Source organism: Citrus clementina, unplaced genomic scaffold (genome assembly GCF_000493195.1).
Source record: "Citrus clementina cultivar Clemenules unplaced genomic scaffold, Citrus_clementina_v1.0 scaffold_3, whole genome shotgun sequence".
NCBI classification, from domain to species: domain Eukaryota; kingdom Viridiplantae; phylum Streptophyta; class Magnoliopsida; order Sapindales; family Rutaceae; genus Citrus; species Citrus x clementina.
The window spans coordinates 30,614,469-30,626,156 of NW_006262339.1; the positions used below are offsets into that span (position 1 = coordinate 30,614,469).

Consider the following 11,688-nt stretch of genomic DNA (forward strand, 5'->3'; position numbering starts at 1 on the left):
ACATCCCCCAATTTTCAAAAAAAAAAAAAAGGAGTGCTTAAGCCGGCTTGGTTAAGACTATCTAGACTCAAATTTTGTTACAGCTTTCTTATTGCTAACTTACAGAGTAAGAAAGCATTGATACAGAGTAGGCCAAATTTGTGGCCTACTTGACCTATAAGAATGAAACACAATCTAATCTGAATTTGATCGACTGTACTTTTTGATTGAGAGTATATAGATTTCTTAATTCTTGACGCCAGACTACTATTAATAAACCAAGCATGTCCAAATGAAAAAATACAAACTTGGGTGCCTCACGACAGGTGTAGCTTAGCTGGTTGTGAATGTAATTCGCAATTTGCAGATATCTGCGCTCGAGTAACAATATGGGACAAACGGTGGTATTTACTAGATGAGGTCTCATCCCAAGCAAATCCTTTAAAAGCAAAATAATAATAACTTGGCAAAGGAGTTTACCTAGAAAGAAGCCCATTCTTTGCAAGCGAAGTGGAGCCTGGACAACTCAGAATCCATTGACTCTTCAGAAAACAAGCTCTGCAATACCCGTGAATCCAAATTATTATCAGAAATTGTGGTTAAATCTTGGCCTGGTCGTATGTATCTGGGAGGGATAGCTAACATAGGATTCTTGGCCAACTCTTGAACACAAGGCACAGGCAGAGAACCTCCGAACTTGGCCTTCTTTTTGTTCCACAAATTCTCTCAACAATAATGCTCCAGAGTTTTATTGACAAAGCAAATGTTGAAAATGTATTATTTTCAACAAGTCATTATTTGCTGTGGCCTTGTGTGAGACTAATCCACCATTGCGGGTCTAGGGTTGGCCCATAGATATTTTGTGAATATGACAGTTGCAGTCTGCTGTTGTGTTGCTGTCTGCTGCGAATTATAAAAAAGATAGTGCATTGCCTTCACAAACTCTTAAGAATTTGGATAACATGCTAATTTCTTTTACATGGTCTGATGACAACCAATCAAAATCTTGTATTTTTCTCAGCATAATAGCTGATCATCAACCGTAGTTCCAAGTTCAACTTTGAGAGAGACGATCTGAATATGAAATCCAAAGTTATAGCTTTGCAGCTTGTGTAACTAACATCTATTTTCAGCTATTGATGGCAAAATTTTTCGTTAGTGGTAACAAGTTATGTATTCGTCACAATGTGTGTTATGGAATGGAATATTGAAGACGTGGAAGGACAACATTGTTGTTAATAATCAAACACTTGTTACTATTAACTGAAAACCATAACGGCTGATACAGAAACTACACTGGTTCTTTGGTAATATTATCTGTATGTATCATAAAAATTTGGAAACCAAGTCATATAGTCCTTGAAATCTCATTAAAAACAAGTCAGGTATGCAAAAATTCTATTTCAAGAAAGAAAGATACTGCTCTGATATAAGCACCACTATATATCATCGGAAGATTCCAGGCATAAGTCTGCAATTCTTAAGATTCTTACATGGTCTATTCAGTATCTCAAATGATAGAGCTATTAGAAACACAACGACCCTAGCATAGCAGGTTATACCACAGTATTCATAGAACTTATTTCTTATTTTCAGTTCCACGCACAATCTTAATGGCAAGGCCCTTCAGAGTTTTTGTACCAAACTCTTTAGTTATCCGAAATAAACTTATACTAGCCTTGACCATGTTGAATTCTCAGGGAATCCAGCTGAGATTTTCCCCTAAGCTCACGAGCATACCGGCTCCTAAAGTATTCTTCAATTCTCATTCTTCTAAACAAAGGAGGAGTTTTTTCAGAGATCAAACTGGAGGCAGGATACACTTCACCATCATATCTCACTGAGTAAACTGTGGCAACGGAAAGTCTTTCCTGTACAGAGTTTACAACTGCACGATGCTCAATGCTACGGTATGTCCCATTGGTTATAATCTGCCATGTAAAAATTATTAAAGCACATAAGCAAGCGCATAAAAATGCCAGGTTAAGGTAATTTATTATAATTATTACCTCCAATGTGTCTCCAATGTTGACAATGAAAGCATCCGGGAGTGGGGTAACAGGAATCCACTTTCCATCCTTCTTTACCTGGAGACCCTCCACTTCATTAAGTTGTAGCAGAATGGTAAGTGCAGCTGCATCAGAATGTGGCGACAGGCCCATAACCTTCTCGGGCTGAGGACATGGAGGGTAATAATTCATCCTCATTGCTTGCACTCCATTTTCAAAGAATTCTCTCATTTCTTCATCTTTGATATTTAACACTTCTCCCATTTTCGATATTAGGTTCTCGGCTAGGGATTTTAATTCCATTGAGTAAACTTCCAAGGTCTCTCTACAGGAAAAGAAGATGCACTATCCTTTATTTGTTTGCAAATCAAAATGACATTGACATAGAGAGAGAGAGAGAGAGAGAGAGAGAGAGAACCTGAGGGAAGGAGGGAGCTTAGGAAATAAGTGTGGCTTCCTCAGATGAACTGGAAGAGTCAGCATGGAGAAAAGGTCAGCCCAATCAAGCTTTTGTTCCTCAGATACAACAAAGGCTTGTCCAAAGCCTTCCATATCTCCTGGATGCTGCCAATATTTTTTCTTTTCTTCCATGCTGAGATTGAAGAATCCCTCAACCTCTTTCTTTAATTTCTCTAGAAATGCTGTGCTCATTCCATGATTTACCAGCTGAAAAAAATACAGGAACGAAATGCAGCAAAGATTTAATAATCGTGCCACTAAGCTCACAATAGTCCAGGTGTTTTATGAAGACAGATTGCAACTTATCTGACTGATTTAGAGATAAGATTTACCATCAAAGATAGCTAAAAGCATTTGTTACATTTAAATCTTCTCAACAATTAGTTTCCACAGGTGTTTTTTATTCATTCTATCGGAGAAATTTCGGTTATTCTAGAATAACTATAACGAGCATGAAGTTCTTGTGGTTTGTTCACACCTAGAATTTGAAAAATCATACAACAGCAAATAATCTCAATGTTACTTCGAATTGTCTTTAAATTAGAGTAATTTGCAACATTGACTACAGAAATGAGTACATTTTCTAAGAGGTCTTACACAATTTACGATAGTATATCTTTTAAAATTTTGACAGAAGCATATTTCTCATAAGGTACCAAAAGCCATTGAGGCAGAGGAGGGGAAATTTCTCAAGACCGTATTTTTCATACATATTGCGTGTTTGACATTTAGGAATGAAATAGCTAATTAACCCATGTCTGGAGGGGGAAAGGTAAAGCAGTATAGAAAGTCAATAATAAATAAACCAGAGACAAGTTCTTCTTTTCACAAGCTGCAGTCCTAAGCCACTGACAACACCGAAAAGTGAAACCATGATCTGCTAACATCAATGATACGTGGGTTTAAGAAATAAATATGAATTTTAATTTTGCCTATTGGATTGAGAATTTGCATATTTCTCGATTCTTGTTCACAAACAAGCATGTTCTGGCGAAACAATTTTCTAACTTTGCTAAAGCATTATACCTGGAAAAAACCCCATTCTTTGCATGCGAAGTCGAGCTTGGCTAGCTCAGAATCCATTGATTCTTCAGAAAGTAAGCTTTGCATGTCAATAACTGGTATCTGTGAAATCAAAGTATCATCAGAAATGAGTGGTGAATCTTGATCTGGACGTATGTATCTGTCGGGGACAACTAACGCAGGATTCTTGACCAACTCTTGAACACAAGGCACAAGGAGAGAACTTCCAATCTGGGCCATCTTTTGTTCCTCAAATCCTTTCAAGATTGCTGCAGCTTTGTATTGATTTTGGAACAAGACTGAGTGCCGACAATCACAAAAGTAAAAAAGAATCTTTTTCCAAGAAATTAATCAGCATCCTCCACCTAACCATTCATGAAGTATTTTTAATTTTTTGCACATGTTTAGAATGCATAATAAAATATTCGCAGGTCAAAACTATCCTCTATTGATAAGGATAACAAATCATCAGCCAATTAATTAGGGTAATTTTTAAAAACCTCCCCTGAGGTTTGGGCTTGTTGTAAGTAAATGATGAGAATTGATTTATTTGTAAAAAATTCTCTACCGTCAGTTAATTTTAACATTGACTGTTAGTTGACTGTGCAAAGACAATATTACCCTTAACAATAATTTATAGACAGAAATAACTATAAAAAAATTAAAATTATTAGTTATTTTACCCTCTTTAAATTATTGATATTTTCTTAAAGTTCCTACAAGAAAGATAAAATTAAAAATTTTAAAAATTCTCTTTAAATTATTGATATTTTCTTAAAGTTTCTACAAAAAAGATAAAATTAAAAACTTAAAAATAAAATAGTTATAATCTTTACTTATGATATTGTAAATTTTTGGAATTGACAAGGATAAAATTGTCAAAAAATAGGGTTTGTGCTTTTCGCGCCAACAATTTTAATTTTTTTTTTAGTTATTTCCGTCTACAAACTGTTGTTGAGGGTAATATTGTCTTTGCACAGTCAACTAACGGTCAATGTTAAAATTAACTGACGGTAGGAGGTTTTTTATAAATAAACAGATTCTCGTCATCTGCTTGCAACAAGTCCAAACCTCAGGGGAGGTTTTTAAAAATTATCCCAATTAATTATTTGTGGTTCCCACCTTGTCATCAACCCAAAAGGCAAAGGTATTTTCAATACTGCGTTTTGTTTTCTTTTTCCCTTTCTATTTTTCTTTCACAACTTGGCATTGATCTCGGAGCATTTGCTCTTGACTTGTGCGAGTAATCCACCATTGCGTGTCTGCAGTTAAAAGGACTTCTTAAAATTTTTTCTAACACGCTGCAATCTGGTGCTGTGTTGGAATTGACTGTGCACTATTAAGAAAACAGTGGGTTCCAATTGTAATCGATTAGTCATTTATACAATTATAGCTGTTTATATTTAGGCATTAATTATCTTTATATTTTTATCTGATAACAACCAATTAAAACCTCATATTTTGCTTGCGAATCCAAGTTCCACTTACGAAAGTAACATCTGTCTCATTTTTAATTATTGATAATTATTATTACTATTATTATTATTTTTTATTATTATTATTGGTAACAAGTTACAACTTATGTACTCATGCAATGTGTTCTATGGAGAACAATGTTGCTACAAGCAATACAAAATTTGTTACAATTTATTGTCTTGAATATTTTCGGTAAAAACTACTTATTTTAACTACATGCATGCTACTGGGGAAGGTTGTAAAACAAATTATCACAACAATCTGCTTAATGTGACGGATGGTTAAGCCAAATGACAACATATAACCCAAGCATGTTGTTATCTATTCAACTTCAGTGACATTGTAACAAAATATATTGTTGATAAGGATGTAATTGGACAAGCAAGCGTTAGAATGGCATGCTTAAGTATTTAATATCATATTTGAATCATCTTTAACTCCGAAAGCAAGTGAAATAGTTCTTGAAATCTGATAAAAACATGACAAGCCTGCAAAAATTCTATTCCAAAAATGAAAGACACTGATCCAAAATAAGCACAATTATCATCAGAAAATTCCTGGCACAAATCTGCAACTATCCAAAATAATTATGCTAGCCTCGACCATGTTGAATTCTCAGGTCATCCAGGTGAGATTTTCCCCTAAGCTCACGAGCAAATCGGCTCCTAAAGTATTCTTCAACCGTCACTCTTCGAAACAATGCAGGAGTTTTTTCAGATATCAAACTGGATGCTGGATATATTTCACCATCTAATCTCTTTGTGTAAAATGTGGCAATGGAAAGTCTTTCTTGTATAGAGTTCACAATTGCACGATGCTCAATGCTACAGTATGTCCCATTGGTTATAATTTGCAGTGTTAAAAATATTAGAGCACATGAGAAGGGACATAAAAATGCCAAGGAAAGTAATCATAATTATTACCTCTAATGTGTCTCCGATGTTGACAATGAAAGCATTTGGCAGCGGTGTGATAGGAATCCATTTTCCATCGTTCTTGATCTGGAGACCTTCTACTTCATTGATTTGTAGCAGAATGGTAAGAGCAGAGCCATCAGAATGAGGGGTGAGGCCCATAACCTTTTCTGGCTGAGGACATGGAGGGTAATAGTTCATCCTCATTGATTGGAAACCATTGTCAAAGAATTCTCTCAATTCTTCATCTTTGATATTTAAAACTTTTCCCATTTTCGATATCAGGTTCATGGCCAAAGATTTTAACTCCATTGAGTAAACTTCCAAGGTGTCTCTACAAGAAAAAAGAAGGTAAAACATTAGATAGAATCATAGAAGGTTTAATTTTCTCTTTTTGTTTGCAAATCCATATCAAGCACAAACAGAGAGAACCTGAGGGAAGGAGGGAGCTTAGGAAATAAGTGTGGCTTCCTCATATGAACTGGAAGAGTGATCATGGAGAACATGTCAGCCCAATCAAGCTTTTGTTCCTCAGATACAACAAAGGCTTGTCCAAATCCTTCTACATCTCCTGGATGCTGCCAATATTTTTTCTTTTCTTCCATGCTGAGATTGAAGAAGCCCTTAACCTCTTTCTTCACTTTCTCTAGAAATGCTGAGCTTACTCCATGGTTTACCAGCTGAAATTATGCAGGAATGAACAGCAGCTAAGATTTGATAATCGTGCCACTAGGTTCACAACCGTCCAGGCGTTTTATGAAGACAGATTGCAACTTATTTGACTGATTTAGAGACAAGATTTGCTGTCAAAGATGGCTAAAAGCATTTGTTACATTTCAACTGAGAACATTGCTGTTGCATTAAACACCAATTTTATTTTGTTTATAAATCTAATCAATGATTGATTTTTACAAGTGTTTTTTACTCAGTTTTGGAGAAATTTGAATATTCTAGAACAGCTAATAATCTGCGGGAGTCTTATACAATTTACTATATCGTTTATCACATATTGACAGAAGCATATTTCTCATAAGCTACCAAAAGCTATTGAGACAAAGTAGGTGAAATTTGTCATGGGCATCTTTTAATACAAATTATACTAACAAATCTATGGCTATATGTAAAGGTAAAGTAATAAAGAAAGTCAAAAACAAATATATCAATGGAATCTGGGTTTCAGAAATAAATGGTGAGTGTTTTCTTCTCATATCGCCTCAAATTGTACAATAAAACAAGAGACAACTTCCTTGACATTTCACAAGCTGCGGTCCTAGAAGCACTGAAAGCAGCAAAAGGACTAGATGGGAAAATTTGAAATCATGACATGCTAAATCAACGGAAACTGGGTTTCAAAAATAGATATTTTGTGACAGAGTTTTGCAGATTTCATGATTCTTAAATCACAGACAAGCATGAAAAATCTTTCTAACTCTGCTAAAGCATTTTACCTGGTAAAAACCTCATTCTTTGCAAGCGAAGTCGAGCTTGGCTAACTCAGAATCCATTGATTCTTCAGAAAGCAAGCTCTGCATGTCAATAATTGGTATCTGTGAAATCAAAGTATCATCAGAATTGAGTGGTGAATCTTCGTCCGGACGTATGTATCTAGGAGGGACAACTAACATAGGATTCTTGACCAACTCTTGAACACAAGGAACAAGCAGAGAACCTCCAATCTTGGCCATCTTTTGTTCCACAAATCCTCTTAAGATTGCTACAGCTTTGTATTGGTTTTGGAACAAGAGTGCAGGGTGCAGACAATCGCAAGAGTTGAAAACAATTATTTTCTAACAAATCAGCATCCTCCACCTAACCGCTCATGATATATTTTTATGCAAATGACTGATCTGGATTATTTTAAGGGGACCATTCAACAGCATGGTAAAATATGGGCAGGAAATAGACCATCATTGATAATCACAACTAACAAATCAGCTAGTCGATTAATTATTAGTAATTCCCATATTACCTTATACATTAATAGTACTAACGGACGAGCCCTCACCTCGTTCACCTTTTGACTCCGAATCATCCTGTTCGTATGCTTCTTACATGGTCTGAAGGAAAAATGAAAATTCTAGAAATATTTTTCTTATTGAATTCAGCAGCGGAGTAATCGAATATTGGATTATGTTAATGGTCAAAAGAAATCGCAAGTGGAAATCCTTATCTAATCACAATATAAATGCCCTTTTTATGGATTGTTCAATGTTCTTAATTTTAATCTTCACGAAGAAGAGAAGAAGTTGATTTAGCAATTTTTACGTCTTTCTTGTTCTTATTATTAGAGAGATTTTATTCAAAGTGGAAGAAGTTAATTTAAACTCAACTTCCCTCTCAATTTCCATAAACTGTACATGTAACTACATGGTAGTTACCATGTGCGGGTCGGATTGGCTCGGCCCATCATGGGTGATCCACCCATCCCATATCTCCCATTCGTACATGATGGGATGACATCGAAACAGCAGAGCAGTGAACATATAAATAATGAACAACCACATATCTTTAATCATACAGGTAGATATATCATGTGACCATGAACATATCTAAAAATCCATTTGGTGAGTCAAAAACATATCTCGATTGCTAACTCAGGCAAAAGATGTCTCAATTGCAATCGTATGCAAGAGAATTTAAAAATATGTTCATTGTATCCTAGATTTAATTTATTTTAATACTCAAGCATACTAAATCCCATTAGTATGCTAAAATTGCACAATCTCTTTATGTATTCACAATTGTAATATCCCAAAGATATTATACAATTGGTCGACCAGTGAATCACATAAAAGAAAAATTAAATCTTTTTATCACACTCATGTTCATCAATTCAGAATAGTCGCTTTCCTAGTCATGTTTCATAGACCGAATAATGTAAAAGGTCATAGATAACATACTAAAGTAGCAGACATCACTCTGAGATCTCAAAAATATAGTTAATAGTCATAAGGATATCGGGATTGACTTATAAAAAGTTATATAGAACTTACACAATGAGAAAGATGGAAGATTATTTCATTTTCCATTTTGGTTACCAAGCACGCGTGGTATGATACACGTGTTACAGTAAATTTTCCATTTCAGGACTATAGATCTTAGTCTAGTCACTCTTTTAGAATGAACGCTCTCCTTTAGCGTAAAACGTAAGATCTCACATCTGGCTTCAATCAAGTCTCCATGATGGTGGGGTATATCATAGTCAGTCTATAATATGGGCAGGAAATAGACCATCATTGATAATCAAGTCGAAAAATCGTGTGAGACCTCTTGATTCTAGTCAAGGTAAAAAAACTTGTAGAATAACGCTTTTTATTTGGCTCTCAAACAAAAACATGGTTTTATTATTCTACTTGTCTCATCTCAGCTTGCTCCTAAAGCAATTGAGGTGACCGCTTGTGTAAGAAAACTAGTCTGGACCTGACGACATACTCTTATATATGTGTAATTGTGTCTTTCATGGAATAAATTGAAATAAGAGATACTATTACATTTTCAAACAACTTATGTAATGAAGATGTTTATAACAAATAAGTGCATCTTAATAATAGTAATTTATAATCTATGTAGCCCTAATGATTTAGCATGAGAGGCGAATACATCCCTTATTACAGCTTTGGTAAGTGGATCAGTTATCATGCTATGTGTAGATATATATTGTATGGCTACTGATAACTCTATGAAATGAGAGTTATCATGGCACTTTTAAGCTTAAATCAATACTAATTAGAAAGTAAATTATGTGTTTCTATTGCATTTTTGTTACATTTTGCATAAATAATCATTTTAGTCAGTCTTAATAAGTTTTGCTTGATTTAAAGTAATTTGTGCTCAAATTGTGTGAATAATTGTAGGTTTCCAGAAGTTTATAATTCATGGAAGGAATGCTATGCAATAGGCTTGCAAAAATAAGGAAGAACATGGCTATAAAAGAATTGAAACAAATCTGGAACAGTACAGTTGCTGTAGCAACCATTGCTTTAGCCATTGCTGTAGCAATCTTGGAACAACGACGAAGAAAATTCCGTGCGGGATACTTGCAGAATTGCAATCTGTAGTTTCCTAATCTGACTTATGCGCGCTTTAGGCTTCCGTTTACCCTAATTTTCAACTATAAAAGAAGCACACATCATAAGGATTAAAGAGAGCCGTCACCCAAGGAGAAAAACAAAAAGAAACAAAAGAAAAACAAGATTCAAGAGAGAGATTAAAGGCTGCACAAGAGGAGAATTTGCATAAATCAATTGAGAGCTCAATCCTTCTTATTCTTCTCTTGTTTTCTTGTTTTCTATTTATTTATGGGAATGTGTTTCATTGTTGAAGCTTTGTTCTTTATTTTTCTTTTACAAACCATGAACTAAATTTATTTGTGGTTGAGTGATAAACAATCTTGATGGTTTATTGACTGAATATATGTGTTGCTACATGTTTACTGTAGCAGTTTGTTTTGATAGTACAAGTTAGGAGAGAGTAGCAAAATGGTCTATCTTAGTGGAACATATCAGAACAATACGTGATCTTAAATTGAACTTCCCGGATTGAGTTTTACTTGAGTCCCAAAAGGGCCATGCTTGATTTAAGATTAGTGATGAACTAGACATAGGGATTCACCTTGTAGGGTAAATAGAACCTAAGCGTGTAATGCTATATCTTATGTTGGCATAACAATTGATCACTGTTAGGTTGCATATAGATATAAAATATCCAACATGCGACGGCTGAGGATACATAAGGATTCTGTCCAGTGCTATAGCAGATGCTGCAGCAACCAAGCCAAACATTAGAAAAATAGTCAATACCATTAAGAGAGTTTATTCACTCAGCTACTATATACTCCCATTAGTTTTATCCTTGAGTTTGACGTGATAATTTACTTTGTTGCATTTTATTTATTGTGTTTTTATTTTAATTAGTACATTAGTTTCATTAATTGTTTATTTTATTTTAGCACAAAATCTGCACTGTTAAGATTGCTGTAGCAAATCTGATAACATCAATCCCTGTGGAGACGATCTTGAATACTCATTATTTTATTACTTGTTGTGTATACTTGCACATTGACACCAATAACATTAGTATTTATACACCAACAAGTTTTTGGTGCCGTTGCCGGGGATTGATTGTTAATTGTGATTTGTGAAATTAGTTTTAACAGTGCTAATTTTTTATTTTATTTTAATTTGTTTATTTTGTTGAAATAAGTGATCTAGCAACCCTCGCATGCGCAAATATAAATCTATTGACTTCTAGTTTGATCCAGAAATTGAAAGAACTGCAAGGAGATTGAGAAGAGAGCATCGGGAATTACAAGCTGCTGTAGCAATGGATGATTTGCAAAATTTGAGAAACTTGAACTGTAAAGAGGGGATACAACCAGTCAATGTACATGAAGGTCTGAATGGACAATGTGTTCAAAGGCAACCAGGGAACAACAACATTATTCACATGGCGAACGATAGAGATAGAGCCATTCGAGACTACGCAGTGTTGACTCCTCAGGCCATACATTCAAGAATAGTTAGACCCGACATTCAAGCTGACAATTTTGAACTCAAACCCGTGATGTTTCAGATGCTTCAAACAGTGGGGCAATTTAATGGTGTGCCATCCGAAGATCCTCATCTACACCTTAAGTTATTTTTGGAAGTAAGTAATCCTTTCAAGATTGCTGGAGCATCGTAAGAAGCATTGAGACTCAGACTTTTTCCGTTTTTTTTAGAGATCGAGCAAGAGCATGGTTGAATTCTCTACCACCAGATTCTATCACTACATGGAATGATTTGGCTGACAAATTTTTTATGAAATACCTCCCGCTAACCAAGAATGCA

The 11,688-nt window shown here is 34.9% G+C and overlaps 1 protein-coding gene and 1 pseudogene across 1 annotated transcript; both read right to left on the reverse strand.

The window, feature by feature from the left end:
* Window positions 1-1,284: 1,284 nt before the first annotated feature.
* Window positions 1,285-3,896, reverse strand: LOC18047485 (protein SRG1). The gene is made up of 4 exons (XM_006442267.2): window positions 3,474-3,896; window positions 2,407-2,654; window positions 1,989-2,313; window positions 1,285-1,910 (listed from the first exon to the last, which is right to left on the reverse strand). Exons 1-4 carry the CDS (start codon window positions 3,708-3,710, stop codon window positions 1,653-1,655), a joined length of 1,068 nt encoding a protein of 355 aa, XP_006442330.1. The 5' UTR covers window positions 3,711-3,896; the 3' UTR covers window positions 1,285-1,652.
* Window positions 3,897-5,490: 1,594 nt separating this feature from the next.
* LOC18047486 lies at window positions 5,491-7,625 on the reverse strand (annotated as a pseudogene).
* Window positions 7,626-11,688: the final 4,063 nt, after the last annotated feature.